This window comes from Lepidochelys kempii, chromosome 4 (genome assembly GCF_965140265.1).
Source record: "Lepidochelys kempii isolate rLepKem1 chromosome 4, rLepKem1.hap2, whole genome shotgun sequence".
NCBI classification, from domain to species: domain Eukaryota; kingdom Metazoa; phylum Chordata; order Testudines; family Cheloniidae; genus Lepidochelys; species Lepidochelys kempii.
In genome coordinates, this window is record NC_133259.1 from 12,178,461 (window position 1) to 12,196,915 (window position 18,455).

At 44.7% G+C, this 18,455-nt stretch overlaps 1 protein-coding gene across 7 annotated transcripts in view; it reads right to left on the reverse strand.

Annotated features, from left to right (window-relative positions):
* Positions 1-18,455, reverse strand: part of SLC4A4 (solute carrier family 4 member 4) — a 261,671-nt gene that overhangs the window by 14,392 nt on the left and 228,824 nt on the right. For all 7 annotated transcript variants that reach the window (XM_073340388.1, XM_073340382.1, XM_073340384.1 and 4 more), the window contains 4 exons: positions 17,070-17,231; positions 7,774-7,952; positions 6,295-6,367; positions 1,258-1,326 (listed from right to left, as the gene is read on the reverse strand). In XM_073340388.1, coding sequence (XP_073196489.1) covers positions 1,258-1,326; positions 6,295-6,367; positions 7,774-7,952; positions 17,070-17,231 — 483 coding nt within the window. The remainder of the gene's footprint in view (positions 1-1,257; positions 1,327-6,294; positions 6,368-7,773; positions 7,953-17,069; positions 17,232-18,455) is intronic.

The following is an 18,455-nucleotide window of genomic DNA, read 5'->3' on the forward strand; positions in this document are numbered from 1 at the left end:
TTGATTTTCAAAGGTGCTAAAAACCGGTAGCTCCCATGGATTTCAATGGGATTTGTGGTTGCCCAGCACTTCTCAAAGTCAAGCCAGTTACATTAAGGTGCCTAAATATGGATTTAGGTGCCCAACATTAGGTTTGGAAATGTTGGACAGTGTATAACATGAGAGCCCCAGTGCAAGATCCTTAGCTGGTGCAAAGAGTATAGTTCTATAGGAATGGCATCGATTGCCAGCAGCTGAGGACCTGACTCTGTCAAAAACAAACCAGACTGAGGAGTTGGTAAGAGGGGAAGTGCCTCTAGCCCTACTGGAAGAGACAGGTTGGAGCGAATCCCCAGCCAGGATTTCCTATCACTCAGAAGTTGTCCTTGGACAGCTGAAAAACAAACATTTTGTAGCACACTGGTCACCTGGGCCAGAGCACTAAGAAATTCTGCTTGGAAGAACCAGGGGTAGTGAATATTACAATCGACTGCTTGTCCCTTGCCAGAGCACTGGCCTCTTGCCCACTTCTGGCTGATTCTGAAACCAGATTCATCTTAATCTAGGGGGTGAAAGACAGGGCCATTTTTAAAATAAATTCTGATGGCATCCACAGAACATGTAGTCTTTTCCCATTAAAATACTGCTAAGTGGAAAAGAAGTTTGCAATTAGCAGGTGATAGAAAGTAACAAAACCACTTCCAGCTTCCTAATGCCAATTAAAGTGGCTGCCCTGGGAGAAAGGCTCCCTTACGTAACATTTCCTCAATAACAAAGAAAGGGCGTTCGGCTTTGCTCAGTTATTCCCACCAGTTCATGCTGGAGAATAATACCACCTCAATAAATCCTGTTAACTTGATTCTCTAATGCAAAGCAGCAGGGCCAGTTACAGGCCCGAGCCATCTAAGAAGCAGGACTACGGCAAGTGAACAAGCACTGTTCTCAGTATTTGTCAGTAAGTGGCCAGAGAGATGGTTTTAAATCACGCTCGGAGAACACACTTAAAAGGTTACAATTGCTTCTTGTGGCATTGCCACGGCTCAGAAGGCCGGAACTGGTGCTCTCCTGTGGAAAGGTTGCTTTTATTTGATATCATCTACAACACAATATTTGTGAAGCCTTGGTAAGAGCCTTTGGAATGAAAATGAGGTGGAGGAGGAGGGAAATGGTGAGTAGTTAAAACAAGAGCAATGGTTAATGATTGCCATCCTCTTGACAAGGTCCTTTAAAGAATCTACCCTTAAATATCAGAGTGGTTTGGTTGCTATGGGAACTTACCTGCACTCCATTAAGGGAAGCGACACCCATGTAGAGGAACACTCCATAGAGCACAGGCATAGGAATAAACTAGGGGAAGGAAAAGAGTGGTGAAAAAACTACAGTGAATAACCTCAATCAATCATCTAGTTGGTACAGAGAGAGTAACAGAATTCATATCCTGTGCTAACCCTGAACTTCATACGCATATGAGTAATGCCAAGTCATAGAAATTAGCAAGTTTTATACTGTATTTTAGTGAACGGGAGAGCACTTGTTGTGTTAAAAATAAATAGCTAAAGGGCAGATGTAATTACACTGGGAGAGAACAGGGCTCATACAACACAAAAATCTGCCCAGCAGAGAAGGGAAGTGAAGCCGGCCCAACCAGGAGGCAGAGTCAGGGGGTGGGAAACATGTTCCAATAAGGTTAAAAGTTTTTAAAAAGTTGTAAAATGAGCCTGTGTCCCTGCACTTGTTGGTTTTGAATAAGACTGAATGCAGAAATGCTGCCTCCCAAAAGGAAAGAGACTATATTCCCATCATATTGCCAGTCTCTGGAAAGAAAGTTGTTCTCATAAGAGTTCCAAACCAGAGATTAGATAACGATGTGAACCAACCCTCTTATTCTTCGTCCAATCCTTGACCCACGTTAATTCATAACTACTCATGGGCTAACAATTGTGAGTCATCATCTCACTTGCCAAACCTGCCTTCCAAACACCACCACCACTTTGCACTCACGTAAGTGGCAAGCCCAGCCCACCCGACACAACAGGCCCCTTTGCAATGGAATGGGTAATGTTTAGGCTGGATGCTGGGGAGCCAGACAGGGAGTGGGTCCCTCTGCATGGCTTGGAGGGATCAATGCTAGAGGAGCCACCTTTGTAGCTATCCCACTCCCTGCAATATAGGCTATTTCAACCTGCCCTGCATCTGCCAAGTTCCCAGCCCAGCTGCTTGGTCAGGCTCTACCTTTAATCGAAAGGTCTCAAAGTGCTTTATAAATATTCATTGATTAGTACAAACTCAATACCCTTCCCAGGCAGGTGATACATAGGGATCACTTCACCCCCCATTGAACGCAATCCCCCTAGCATGGGATGGAAGCTGTTTCAAAGCACTGAACCACACTGTGCAACAGATGGCTGTGCATGGGAAATTGTTTTTTTTTTTAAATCTGGCACTCCAACTGCAGACAAAAAGCCTTTATCAGCAGCAAAATAACCGCCCAGCTTGCCAAAAATGAAAGAGTCCCTCAGCTGAGCAGCAAAGTTATTTGTAATAAACATGACATGTTGTTAATCAAAATATCATACGATGGTCCAAATACAAGATGGCCTTGAAATCCTTAATATAACTTCTTTGACACCAAGCAAAAGAGCAGTTCCTGCATCAGTCCCCCTGCGGTGAGAAAAGCAGTCAGTGTAATGACTCACAACCACCACTGCAGGGCAGGCACTGCACATCCAATGCCTCTCTGAACTTCAAAAAAAAAAAAAAAAGGAGGACTTCTGGCATTTTAGAGACTAACCAATTTATCTGAGCCTAAGCTTTCGTGAGCTACGGCTCACTTCATCACTGAACTAAGAGTACATTCCATTTTTCTTTTGAGTGACGCATTTCTTTAACATCTTTAATGCACAAGTTTTGAGCAGGACAACAGAACTTTTTATTGTATTCCCACTATGTGATTACTCACCCTTTCCTAGGTTATAAACACAGTGGCATACAAGTACTTCTTCAGGCCTGGATCCTGCAAACACTTATGCACACATTTAACTTTGAAAAGAAAAATAGCTGTGCTGACGGCAATGGGCCTAAGTTAAGCATGCGCCTGAAGTTAAGCATGCATACGTTTGTGCAGGATCAAGGCCTTAATGAGGATGTGCTGCCCATTTCTCAACTGTGCCTCATTTCCCCACCAGCTTCTGCAAGTCTCTCTGCTGTACATTAATCCTTATTGTGGCTTTGTTTGCAGCACTTGCTTCACTGAGTGGGACTCATTTATATTCCATTTTAAAAGCTAAATGATTTTCCTGCAGCCTGCTTGCCACAACCTTCTGACAGTGCGCTGTAGGAAAGAAAAAAAATGTCTCACTTTATGTTGTTTGCATTACTGCGGCGTCCGAGGGATAAGACAAGACAATGTCTCCTGAAGCAAGATGGGTCGAAAGTTTGTGGAGATCTTAGTTCAGCTCTTAAGTTTTTCTGTGCTGTTTCTCTCGCTCTCTCTTTTTTTTTTAAATAAAAAGTATTTGTTTATCCTGCAACAGTGCAATGATACTCAAACACGTAACTCACTCCTCAGTGAAGTCAAGGTACAGTATCATGCTTAACCTAATCCAGTTGTGTAGGAAACGTACAGTGCTTTAGTTCTGGAAGATTTCATGCTGGCAATGTATTCTCTGGGAAGGGAAGGGACTGCTAGCTGACAGACTCAAAGCAAACCTGTTGCTGGCCAACTAAAGAAAAAAAATGTATTTATAGGAAACTGCTTATCATTCTCTTAGCAGGAACTCAGATCTGCAGTTACTGAGTGGAAGAATCAGGGACATAAAAAAACCCCCAAACCTGCAGTTATTCATTTCACTGACTGTTTTATTGAATTTGGGCTTGTTAGTATTCAGTTTACTGTTGGCATCATAAGGTGTGTAGGTTTGACAAGGCATTCCACGAGGCAGTTCTTACAAGAGCAGAATCCACTGCTGAGTTTTGTTAAAGGTTCTGGAATTTTGCCAAGTAACTCCTACTGACCTTAATGGGAATCATACAGCTCTATCCCACAGACTTTACCCCATACGCGTCCTTCAGGCAAGTGTGTAAAATAGATCAGTGAACAGAGCAATCCTTGCTTAGAAATAAAAAAGCACAGCAAGGGAAGGGAACAGATTTCTGCAGGGAAAGGCCACAAAGTAACAACCAAATGCATCAAACTAAGCATGAAATTAAAGAGGGGGGGGGAGGAGGAGAAGAGTTAAGAAGAACCATGATGAGGAATTTACTACTTGTAAAACCAGCCACTGAAATCTAGAATAGGAAAGTTTTGATTATTTAAAAAAAAAGATAAGATTCTTCTCTTCGCCTTCAAGGCACTTGGTACCACCTGCCCCTCCCCACATTCCTGCCCTCATCTCCACCCCAGGGTCACATCTTCCCCTTTGCTCACTCATGCCTTTCCATGACACTGCTCTCTGATTAATATATGTAAAGCTCTCACTTGCCTTCTCCCTTACAATACCTACCTGTTGCATCATTCAATTACTATGGCCCCTGCCACTGTTTCTATAGCATAATGTTACTGTTCTGCATTGCCCTCGATTGTGCCTTTAAACTCTAAATCCGCAGGGCTGGGACGTGTTCCCCATTACTGCCTGTATCTTGGATGCTATAAATAAATAATCATCACCACAAAAGTCTAATATGCAAATAGAAGAGTTCCTGCACCAGAGATGTGTAACTAGCTTCCCTAGTGTTGTTCTGTGATCTAATGATGCATTAATGGTAACATATATGTATGAAGCTGTATGCAAATAAATCCCCGATCTTGAAAAATAGGCAAACATCTATGCTGTAGCAAACTGACAAAAACCCAAGGGGAATGAGTTTTAAAGAAAGAAGTCAGAGGCAGAGCTGATCAGCGCCTGGGCGGAACGCTATTGGCTGGCTATCAGGAAAAATGAGGAAATTAAGAAATTGCATTTCTATATCATCCTCCTCATATGCACACACTTTGCATACTGCTCAGGTGGGCAGTATTTCTGAGGGATGGAAATATAACTGATTTAAGAGGAGAAAGCCTAGAAGTTCAGTTCTCTTGGTTGTTCTGTTCAAAGGCAAAGCAAGTTTTATGAACCTAGCATGGACCAGATGCGTGCTCTGACAACTGGACCTAATGGGCTTAAATCCAGGACCTACTGGAGTCAGTGAGAAAACTCCATTGACTTTAGTGGGGTCAGAATTTTACCCATGGAGTAGCTCTGTTAGCTCAGACCAGCTGAACTTTATGGATTGCCAGGAATTTTTTATACTCTTCATCATCTATGTCATGTCTACACTCTGAATCGTAAACACACACCATGAGCTGGGTGCCAAATGTAAAATTCTCTACACTCATACGTGAGATCACTGAAAAGTTATTCATGGCAACTAACATCTACTACAAGAATTGGATTCCTCGGTACTAACAGAATGAACTAAAGGATTGTCTTATTTTGGATATGCTCATTGATTTCCTGGTACATACGATATGTGGATGCCCTGGATGCATGCATAAAGCACATCTCACACCATATCCATCCCTCTGATACATGCTGAAGAAACAATCCTAATTCTTCACCTGGCAGCCTCCTCCAAGACTATAAAGTGAAGTCACTCTGGGAAGTTTGGAAAGGGAATCAATCTGAAACTTTCTTTGTCACCCCCAAGCTGAGATAATCAATACCACAATCCTGCCGTTCCTTCACCTCCCATTGACTCAAGGTGCAAGGACCAGATTCAGTGATATACTCTGACTTCTTTGTGCCATGCCAGTGATGCAAAGCAGTATGTAAATGGCTGTACAAATACACTTACATAATTTCAAATTTCTTTTTCTTGACTATACATTCATTGTAAACTGGTGTCTTCCATGGAGCAAATACATTGTGCTATCAACCATGCTTCCAGCATGGCTTCAACAAGCTCTCCTAGTTTGTCTGCAGTATATTTTGCATGAGCACATGTATGTGGCAGATGCATGAAACATATGAAGTAGAACAACAGTGCTGCACACAAACATTTAAAGCAACTCTTATATTAAAACAAAAAAGACCAACCTTGAAATTTCTTGGCAACACTGTATCACCCTACAGATAAACTTTTTAGGAGGAAAAAATCATGTATTTTAAGCTCTCACTAAATTATAAAACTACATCAATAATTCTCCCTAATCTCCTTTTCCATACTGCTATGATGACAGTCTTATCATAAGAACAGTCTGTTATTGCAGTGTGGGCAGCTTCTTTATCTTTCAGTGTCCCAAGAAAGAAAGAAAAGGGGGAAATTTAACATATTTACCTTCAAGATGGGAGCCATAAAGACTGACACACCAGTGAGAATGAATACAATGACTCCAGTGACTCTCTGCTCCCTGAAACCAAATCAGACAGTTACCAGTCTAGCTCCTGCTTTCTCCTAGGTTTCATTCTCTGTTCAACTCTCCAAAAAAACCATAGACTCTAAAGATTAGGTTTTGAGGCCAGATTTTCAAAGGTGGGTGGCAACGGTACGGCCAGAAACATCATGCGCACAGGTTGAACATGCACACTGTTTGCTAATGCAAAAAAAAAATGTATTTGCATGTTTCTCCAAGTGCCTGATTTGTGGGTACAGCAGTTTGCACCCATCTTTGAAAATCTGGCTCCTTTGAAAATTGAGACTATTCCCAGAGTGTCATTTTTACTCAGATAGCTAAACAACAAACACATGACTGGCAAATCAGTAGGATGTTACAAATCAATATTAGGGGAACATGTTTGAAAATGTAATGTCACAAGCCATCAAATGGGCAGGCTAAATTCTTTGTATGTGATTGGCAATTTGTCTTATATGCATATCAGTGATAAATCATTTGCTGTGGACTCATTAGTTGGTGGCATATTTTGAATCCTCGTCTAAGAAGGAAACCACAGTTCTGTTTGCTGGTCAGCACAAGTACAGAAGGAAGTCATGCACTATTGGTCTGACTTTCTGTGGAAGTCTGAGCATCTGCACTTCTCATTGCCCTCAGAGGGAGCCAGGGTTGCTCAGCAAGTCTGAAAATACACTGGCAAACATTTTCGAGTATGTAAAGTTAGGTACCTAAATTCACATTTAAGCACCTAAGTAAGTGGCCTGAATTTCAGATGCACAGCTCTCCTGCTGAAGTCACTTAAGACCACTCAGTTTGGGTACCTAAATATTGCATTAAATTACCCGATTAGGTAGAGCTGGTTGCTTTAGGCACCCCAAGTTTGAATTTTTTGGCGACTGTATTTGATCATGTCTGTCTGTCTAATTTCCAATTACAAAATTATCTGTGATGACATTGTCCACTTTCCCATCCTCAGAAAGCCAGCTCTTATTACAGATCAGCTGTCAAAGCTAACTAGGAAAATTAGCAACACTCCTCTGGGAGTTTTGTGGCCAAGTCTCCTAGTCAGCTTTGAAAAATCTCAGCCTACATATTTCACTCCCAAAGCAGTGAAAAACAATATATAACTTATTAAAAGTTTCAGTCTCTCTCTCTCTCACTCCCACACAAACCGGAAGTTTTAAGACAACTTTTTTCCCTTTTAGGAAACAACCCTGGAGAGGGTCTACTCAATACAAACTTCTAAGTGAATAAAACCAATGAGGACTAAAAGAGTTCTAAGGAAATCTCAGCTGAGTTGAAAATGTGCTGTAAATCTGACATCTATTCCCGAGTGTCTCTGCCTTTGTCCTGTTTGGTGCTAGATCACTTACAGCATACACTGATCTTTGCATGCAAACAAGGCCACTTTTGGTTTGCCATACCTCACTCCCAGAAACTTGGGCTGTTCTCCAGGTGCTGAGGTCTCGGTCTCCATCTTCAAGCTATCGATGTGGGCAATGGAGATCACAGTAGCAGCAACGTACCAGGGCAGGGCCATGAAGGAACATATAATCATCAGAATAGCCACCCAAAACAAATCCAGATGATAGCCAGCACCTTTCTGTGGAGGGACACGGGCAACAAACGTTATAGCATTCAGCTAACCATCAAATGTTTGAGAACACCAGGACCTTCTCATAGTTCTAGACTGATGGTAATGGCACACAAGTCATCTTGATCAGATGTTAGCAGAGTATGACCTGATGATCTTTAGAGGCTGAATTATCAATGTAGCTGCTGCACACAGGTATATATTACAGTGGTGGGTGACTTAACAAATAAAGGGGGTAGGCAGCCTTGTGAGCAATTTCGGAAGAGATCAAAATTGCAGAAAGTCCACCAGTAATTAATTGATCACCGTATTTACAAAACATGCATATATACTATATGCGGGAAGGGGTGAAATTGATGGAGTTCAAGCCCACCCACCAGCAAAATAACTCCATACAAAGGGTATTAGTCAAATCAAGCTATGGGCTGAGAACAGCTGCAGAAAGCGGCAAAAATTAGACTGGATGTACACTGAATCTTGGCAGGAATTTAAACGATCCAAACAATATTATATTCAAGTACTAAAAATATATGTATTTCCTGGGTATAATCTTGCAGGGTATTTCAACGCTGCTCTAGACTGCCCATTCTTTCACTTGGTAATGGGCCCTTTTAAAAAACAACCCCCCAAACACACCATTGTACAGTGCCATTTTTATAGTTAACTGTGACCCTTACTTTATTAGCTATTGTGTTGACAAGGAAATCACATGCCCAAGACTCCTGCAAAATTATCTGTAATGACATTGTCCACTTTCCCATCCTTAGAAATCCTGCTCTTATCAATCACATGTCCAAGACCCCTACAAAATTGCAGCAGAGTCTTAGAAAACAGAACAGTCCATTTGCACCCCATGACAACAAGAGAACTCAGAAAGTGCGGGGGGGCATGGTGCAACTACCTAAAAAGCAAGACAGTGGTTTACAAGGGAGAGTTAGCGGTTATCCTCAAACCCAGTTACAACAGGGCGTTTCTCTAGACACAGCAGAAGGCCAAGACTTATATCCTGCTTGTGCGTATGGGCCTAGTCCAGGGGTGGACAAACTTTTTGGTCTGAGGGCCACATCAGGGTTCCGAAACTATATGGAGGACCAGGTAGGGAAGGCTGTGCCTCCCCAAACAGCCTGGCCCCCACCCCCTATCCAACCCCTCCCACTTCCCACCCCCTGACTGCCCCCCTCAGAACTCCCGAACCATCCAACCCACCCCTGCTCCTTGTCCCCTGACCGCCCCCTCCTGGGACCCCCCAACCCCTGACTGTCCCCCAGGGACCCCACCCTCTAACCAACCCCCACTGCTCCCTGTCTGCCCCAACCTCTATCCACACCCCCACCCCCTGACGGGGCCCCCGGGACTCCCATGCCTATCCAACCCACCCGTTCCCCATCCCCTGACCACCCCCTCCACAGAATCTCCGCCCCTGACTGCCCCCTAGGACTCCCAAGCCTATCCAACCCCCCCCCCGTTCCCCATCCCCTGACCACCACCCCCAAAAACCTTCACCCAATCCAACCCTGTCCCCTGACTGTCCCCCAGGACCTCCTGCCCCTTATCCAACCCCCCTGCTCTCTCCCCCTTACCATGCCGCTCAGAGCAGCGGGACTGGCAGCCGCGCCGCCCAGCCAGAGCCAGCCCTGCCACCGCACTGCCTGGTAGGAGCTCACAGCCCGGCTGCCCAGAGCGCTGGTGGCACGGTGAGCTGAGGCTGCAGGGGAGGGGGTACACCAGGGGAGGGGCCGGGGGCTAGCCTCCCCGGTCGGGAGCTCAAGGACCAGGCAGGACAGTCCTGCGGGCTGTAGTTTGCCCACCTCTGGTCTAGTCATCATCACAGAGAACACATTTACAGGAAAGCCTCAGTACAACGTCAATTAGCATGAAGGTGAATGCAATGCTGAACAAATATCTGCAGAAATGAAATGACTCGTTACTTGGAAATCCGTCATAGAAACAAAGGCCCCAAGTCATCCTCTGGCTGAATACATGACATGCATTTTCTTCTTCTTGGGCTCTTGTGGTCTGATTTACAAAGCATCTACAACGCCCATTTGTGGAGGCTCAGCACTTTTGAAAGTCAGGCTGTAGTTCTTTAGGAAGGAGACAGTTATTCATAATACAAATTCCATACACCCATCCACATAATGCAAGCCCTTACTCCTTGCAAAGATCCTTTCATCTGATATTAACAACCATGACAGTGTCTTTTTCTGAAAAGTCACCCCCAGCTAGCTTAAGTGACACCCTGGACATCGCAAACCTTTAGAAACCCAGGGTAATAAATAAAACCTTAATAAAACCAGTCCCCAGCTTAACATTAGTTTTAAGAACCTATTGTGAAATAAGTATGAGCGTAATGACTTACTAAAGTCTACCTAACAGCACACTTGAACTAGAAGGGTTATCAAAGCCAAACAGTGCCAAAAGTCTATGTTTACCAACAGTTATCACACTGTGGTATCGTAGATCCTGTACTCAGAACAGGAAGCAAGTGCAGGATTTTAGTGACTGCAGTGGGAAAATGCTGACTTCATAAATGGCCACCACGGTACTTTATTTTTATGAACCACCTCCAGATTTGTGTACTGTTGTTGAGATTTTCAAAGCAATCTAGGGGGTCAATTAATTTTAAAGGGAGGATGGTGTCCAAATTCTCCAGGTTCCTTTAAAATCTCAATATGCGTTTTTCTGATAACTTGATGAAATTAGTTTGGAAATTGCTTGCTCTTTATGTATGCCAATAATTTGCTCAAGTTCAGACTAAAAAGGCTCCTTTTGAATCCTACACACACTATACCCCTCCCCTCCCACCAATTAATAGAGGAGAACAGAAAAAAACTCCAAATCACTGAACCATAAGGGGTGAGACAGGAAAGGAGGGAGCATTTTTAAGAACAGGATCTATAAAATTTCATATTTTGAAGATCAGAGGTTTTAAGATCTGTTAAATTTGAGTTTTTTTAGCAGTAACAGGTGAGTCAGACCTGCTGACTGATGTTCTACCTGGCAAGACCTGAATACTGTCCATTGTTTTCCTACTACGTGTACCACTTTACCTTGGTTAACAGGCCAGCACAATTCAGTCTGCTAGCCAGTGGTGCGCTGCCAATATTGTAACAAGGCACGCCCACGAAAACTGTCCCCACTTTCGCCTGTCAATAGATTTTGTGTACCAGGGCCACGTTTGCTGCCGAGGAGCAGAGAGGGACTACAAATCCATTCATTTTTTACCCCCATTAAAACAAAAACATGTTCTCATAACCACAACAAAGGAAGCAGGAAACACATTTTTACATTAAACAGCACTTTGGTCAAATGTTTATACTTTGTTACTGAAAAAAATAGACAGTGCGTTGCTAGTAAAGGAGCGTTCAGGTTGTATAAACTGAACTAACGTTGGCGTGGAGGTGTCGACTTTGCAGAGAGGGATGGTAGGAATTCTTTCCCGGCAGGTTTTGTTTTGTTTTTTTTTAAATACCTGCCTATTAGGTTCAATCTAGTCAAAAGCAAGAGAGAAAATTTAGCTCTTCAGAGATACTTGAATGAGACCCAGGGATGTCTCTCTAGCAGTAGCCAGAATGAGTGTCTCTGTCAGAGGCAGGGAGATTACCCCAACTTTCCCTTCGATTTGGTGGGAGGATTTTAACGAGCTCCGAGGAGAGACAGCCCCCACTCACCCACAGCACATCACTGCTAGTCATCATTTAAGTGGTGAACAACAATTTCACAGGGAAATGTACAGGAAACCAAGGAGCCTGAATGGCCAATACTGCTGAGACATTAGTCCTGAGGAGGAGATGGACACCACCAATAAAAGGATGCTGTTTTCAGTCATCCACTGCCTCCCTGAGGCTTACTCCTAATGGAAATAAAATGGCTAAATTTGTGAAGCAGCATAAATGCCGGGTTGGCGAGAAGAGACACTGTCTGAAATGGAGGCTATAGAAAGGAAGTTCACAATCCACCCAGCTGCACAGGGTGAGGGAATAAGCATATGGACACTGATTCTACCATTTGGTGGATCTTCCAGAAAACTGTACAATTCATGGCTGCACCTAGCCTCTATATTCACTTTCTTTTTATTATGTTCTTCTAATTAAGGTTAAAGAAAGGCTTTAACCTTTAGGAAGCTGTGTGCAGAATAATAATACAAGGATGGCCTGGAATACGATGAACTAAGACTGATGTTCACCTTGCTAAAGAAATAAGGAGTCCAGAGGTATATTTTATGCCAATCTCAGCAGTCAGCCAGCATTTCTTGATCCAGATCCCAAACAAAGGCCATCTTTTAATAAAAAACAAACCAAAAAAACCTTTCCCTTATTATCCAAACCCACTCTTTCAGGTCAATTTCAGGTTGATCTTAAATCTTCATGTGTTGTGAAATAATGCCAATCGTTACCATATCATGGTAATTATATTATTTATTAGGTTCACACCTAAATAATGACCCCAATATAACCCTCATTATGAATCAGTCTTTATTCCTACATTCCAGCCCTTTTAAAATGCCTCCTGTCCTGCGGAAGGGAGAGTCCTTTTTACAGGAACTCAATATTATTCAATGGAATTCATCCTGCAGGGCAGGCAAAACTCTATAGGGCACAAGAAACTGTAAAGGGCCAGTTCAGAGAGTTTATTTTAAAAATATCATTACATACCATATTGTGACTATATTAGTGACTACAAAGTTCTTCTTTAAAGAACATTCAAAAATGTGCATTTGAGGCCACCTTTCCTTATTGATTCTAATTATATAGTCTCTTCACTTTCTTTCCTTATAGTCTCCTTTGCAGTAAATATCAGCTGTCACACTGGGATCTGCCTGTTGGCATTTCCAGTAAAAAGTGGATATACCCCATTATCTCATCACCCCGAAGTCTCCAAGGCCTAGGTTCTTAGTATCAGACAGTCAGACCAACATGCTGAGTTCATTCAGGTGTAATGGTTATACAAACAAACCTTGTTTTCCATATTGCTTAAAACTATCTATCAATGATTTCCTTGTATGATAACCATGCTATTAAATAGATATTAATAGGGGCTTGTCAAATCTACAGAAACTTTGCCCGTCTTGATAAGGCAAGAGAAACCCTGACCCTTATGCTGTAATAAAAATAAAACTGTCAAAGCAAAATCAGCTCCAGTCTAAGGTTCCAGCTTTAAGGATCCTTTTGCTTGAGAGAAAGGCAGGCTTTAGAAGGAACAAACCCCCCTCCAAGTGAACCTATCAGCAAGCATAAGGTCAGTAGGCACGGTGGTATCCTCAACCTCTATCCACTGGATTCTAGTTACTGCTCAGTTAATTCACATCATCTTCCCATCTGAAATGGTCAGACGGGGGATGTCAGTGACAATAATTAGAGCTGTACAAAGGTATTCATACTGAATCTCGGACCTACCCATACTAAGCTGGTGTTCAGGGTTCAAGATGCTCCTCCAGCATGGTGGCAAGAGCATGCACAGCAGGAAAATCTGCACACCCAGCTCTGTCTCACTATCATACATGTTTCTAATGTGCCATAAGAACCTCCCTCAGCTGGCTTCCCTCTCAACAAACCCCAGAACACTCTGACTCCCTATTGTCATCGCCTGGTGGGCCCAGTGCCTCTCGGATGGGTCACCACTCCCTGATCTTGTAAGTACAGGGGGTGACAGGGGCCCACAGGGCAGAGCCAGTGTCCTGTCATCCCTTCAAACTCTAGGATTTACTGAGTTTTGTAGCGTAGAGGTCAGGATTTGGCTTGACAACTAACCCCTGCCCTCTACCCATCTCACACACACACACAGGGCCATGGGAAGAGGAAAAGAGTCCCTTCTTCCAGTGGCTGCTCCCCAAGAAAAGCAGCAGCAACCCAGAAAACTTAGTGTGGTACCTCGAGGACCCTAAGTCATTGCTTAGTTGCCACACACTAGGCAGGGAAGTCCCAGTGGCTAAGGAAGTCTTAGGGGGCAATGTAGCTCTCTGGGCTGAGTGTAACAGCCACTCTGGGGGGGCAGGACTCTTTTCCTTTCCCGCTGCCCTGTGGGACAACAGGGTCAGGTTGTTTCTTGACTCTTGCATCACACGACTCTGGGAATTGGGGGGTGGGGGCAGAAGAGAGAGGGGGAAATTATAGCCCAGTCTGGAAGGTCCTTAAGATGCAAGGTGGGGGTACAGCCCCTCGACATCCCCTGAAGACACACGAAGAAAGCCAGCCACCATCACAAAGCAGCTTCTTCCTCTTAAAGACACAGCAACAGTAAAGAGGGGATGTCCCTGAGCTTCTCTGGGGAGGGAAAGTTGTTAATCAGTGGGCGCCAGAGAGGGCAGAGCTAGTCACGACTTTGATTAGCTTCCAACCCATGAGGGTCTGACCCCTGTGACGCAAGCAGCAGTTTAGAAACACCCTGGCGGACCACACCCTACAGGTTTCACAAATCTCTCATGCAGGGATCAGCATGGTGCTGGCTTCAATTTACTATCTGTATTTCTTGCTGGGAAAAAATAAAAGGAAAGCGAATTGGAAACCCAGGAAGGCAGCAGTGCAGCCATGCTGGCAGAAATCCTATCCTCCAAGGTGCCTCTTGATGTCACAGTCGGGAATGCTTCAGAAGGATGAATGGTAGGTATTGGCAACGCTGGTTCAACCATGTTGTAGTCAGCCAACCCTCTGCCCAGGCTCAAGCCGTAGCATCTTTTGAGTCTCTTGCCCCCACTCCTGAGCAATCTTATTGTTCCACGCAGGAGCCCAGCTCACTCCCAACACCCTTTCAGAGCCCAAATTACAATCCCCTTGTTCCTAGCCCTTGGCTATGCTTCCCCGTACCCACCACAGGGCACTGGCTGGATGCAGCCCTCCAGAGCCTTCACTCATACTGAGCTTGTAGTGTCTGTCTGCCTCAAAGAGGGGGCTTGAAGGAAAAGATTAGCAACTGCCTCAGGCTGAGCATCCTTGTTACTGGAGCTCGCTAGCAGACTCTGGCAGCTACCCTGTTCCAGGGAAAACAAACCCCCATCTCTGCAGCCACTCAAACCATTTTAAGCCCCACTTCTCCAGATGGAGCAAGTTCTGCAAGTGTGCCTAACTGGCACCGCATGACTGCAGGAATGCTCATTAGCCTTTCCATCAGAGGGATGGTTTGGGTCCCATCACATATGTCTCAAAGGCTAAGTGGACACCATACTTCTATCCTGCATATTCAGATCAAATGAGATAATCAGATAAGGTCATGGAGGATAGATCCATCACTGGCTATTAGTCAAGACAGTGCATGACACAAAACCGTACTCCAGGTGTTCCTAAACCTCCAGCTGGCAGAAGCTGGGACTGGACAACAGCGGGTGGATCACTCAAGTGTCCTGATCTGTCCATTCTCTCTGAAGCATCTGGCACTGGCCACTACCAGAGACAGGATACTGGGCTGGACAGACCACTGGTCTGACCCAGCACGGCCATTCTTATGTTCTTAAGCATTTTATTTTTCTTCTCCAGCATACAGGTTCTGGAAAAATCCCACCATTTTAACTGGCTTAGTGGAAAACCCAGGAGCGGCAAGTGAAAAAGGAGCAGCAGTAGTAGTACCCCTGCCCCAGCACCTGCTGGTGTGACGCACATATCTGAGTACCCTTCCTCCCCCTTTCACGGCATCCTGCACGGCGTCCTCAGACTGAAAAATCTTTCCGTGATAAAAGATCTTTTTTGACCCTTCACCGGACAAGGAATTGAAAACTCAGCTGAGACCAGCTCTGTTAGAAATTACTACTATTCCCCCAAGCTCTTGGCTGAGCTCCAAGCCAGTACGAGCTGGGGATTTAAGGACGTTCAGTTCCCGGTGGGAGGAAATGCTTTTTACTACTTCTGGCCAACTCAGGGACCAGTGCGGATAGATTCTGGAATGAGCTTTGTTTACCCTCCGCCACAGGAACTGTCTACCATTGACATCTAGTACTGCTGAGAGCACTACTGCAGACAGAGAGGCCAGTTCCAAGCAGTCAGTGCTGCCTTTTGTTAGTTAAAGATGAATTCGGAAAAGTTCTCACCTTATGTATCTGCCCTTTTCACCTGCACCTCACTTGCTGACCACGGGGACAGCAAACAGCAGGTGGAAACAATGAAGCCATCTCCCCCAAAACTCTGACCACTAAATCCAATGAGAAACACCTTTGCAACAGGGATGGCCAGCTTCCTGTGCTCTGCTGTTGTGCTCTATCTGCAGGACACACCAGTGTCCCCAGCCTAAGTTAAGAAGGGCATCCATGCAGGGAAAACCATTTTTCTTCTCACTGTTTTTCTCCTAAGTCCCCCTCTGTGTTGCTTTGTCATCTTTTCCTTTCATGCCATGGCAGTGGTGCTGAAAACCAATGAGATAGCACTAAGAGCAGAAGCCACAGGTGAGAATTATTGGAATAACTGATTCACATATGAAATCTAGTAACCTTTTTTTCCATTACTTGGAAGTTTGTTCGGTTAACAGTCCACTTCCTGCAGGGAGAGAGTCAGAGTATTTCAAGCCTCACTCAGGGCTGTTTGAAGATGTACCGTGTTCATGCTTGGGGAATCAAAGGTGGGTGTAAGCAAAAGTATCTGCTCACAGCATAAGGCTGCTCTAATTTGCAGTGATTAGAGCAGCTCCCTAGGGACCTCTTCGCAAGCCAAGCAGTAGGAGGAGTGCTGTGTGGATAAGCCGTGCCCTGACAAGGCCCCTACTCCAATGGCGGGAGGAGTATGTGGCTGGCAATGATGATGACAGCTTTATGCCCTACAAGGATTCCCTGCACTGGGGCCTTTGGTGATGGCCAAGAATCTGGTCCTCGGGGTTTATTCCATCCTCACTCAGAAAGAACACCTACTGAAGTCTAAAGAAGTTGTGACAGAGTAAAAACATCAGGATCTGGGCCACCGTCTGTGTCCTTTGCTTTAACAAAAGTTGTTCGAGAAATACTATCGCTTTCAAGCTGAAGTGATGACTTTGCTTTCAAATCTGCAATAATAATCTGTGCTAGAACAAAATACATGCTATTACTAACCACCAATCATAGCATTTCTAAGGGAGCAGGTGTCCATTACCACCACAGGCTCTCTCTCCGTCTCTGTCATGCAGAGGACAGGCTCTACTTTGCTGCACTCATGCAAGGTACAAGGCACCCACCTTGAGCTTGTGCTCTTTCCTGTTGACGATGACGGCTGTGATTTGCTGGTCCATGAAGATGAGAATGGTCACCAGCAGTGCAGGGATGGCAGCTGCGAGGTACACCCACCAGGGATTCCCTCCAAAGGGTGGGACGAACCAGCCTCTTTGAGGGCTGGTTGGCTTCAAGAGCAAAGAGAGGAAAACAGGCATCAGAGTGGAGACATATTAACGAACAACCCCCAACCAAAGCACGTTTATCCAGGTGACAAAAGGACCGAAACACTGATATGTCAAGCTGACTAAAGGAAGATTACTGAGGACACTGACAATTTGGGATTAATTATTCCCATATACAAACATCAGCTAAAGTTCAAAACCTGGAAGTGGTTATTAGGGGTCAGATCCTGCCATCCTTGTTCAAGTAGTCCTGCTGGTCCAGATTGTGGAGCTTCTCTCTCACTTGTGAGCACATTCAAGCATTGAAAGCAGTGAAACTACATGGGCGAGTGAAGGCTCACCAGTGTGAGTAAGCACAATACAGTTTGGCCCATTGAAATTATGGAGTAAGGTGCTACTCCATGGCTGTGACCATGAGTTGGTTGAGTTCAGAATCCTGACACAGGGAAGAAAGGTAAGCAGCAGGATACAGACCCTGGACTTCAGGAAACCAGACTTCAACTCCCTCAGGGAACGGATGGGTAGGATCCCCTGGGGGACTAACATGAAGGGGAAAGGAGTCCAGGAGAGCTGGCTGTATTTCAAGGAATCCCTGTTGAGGTTACAGGGACAAACCATCCTGATGTGTCGAAAGAATAGTAAATATGGCAGGCGACCAGCTTGGCTTAACGGTGAAATCCTAGCGGATCTTAAGCATAAAAAAGAAGCTTACAAGAAGTGGAAGGTTGGACATATGACCAGGGAAGAGTATAAAAATATTGCTCGGGCATGTAGGAATGAAATTAGGAGGGCCAAATCGCACCTGGAGCTGCAGCTAGCAAGAGATGTTAAGAGTAACAAGAAGGGTTTCTTCAGGTATGTTGGCAACAAGAAGAAAGCCAAGGAAAGTGTGGGCCCCTTACTGAATGAGGGAGGCAACCTAGTGACAGAGGATGTGGAAAAAGCTAATGTACTCAATGCTTTTTTTGCCTCTGTCTTCACGAACAAGGTCAGCTCCCAGACTGCTGCGCTGGGCATCACAACATGGGGAATAGATGGCCAGCCCTCTGTGGAGAAAGAGGTGGTTAGGGACTATTTAGAAAAGCTGGACGTGCACAAGTCCATGGGGCCGGACGAGTTGCATCCGAGAGTGCTAAAGGAACTGGCGGCTGTGATTGCAGAGCCATTGGCCATTATCTTTGAAAACTCGTGGCGAACGGGGGAAGTCCCGGATGACTGGAAAAAGGC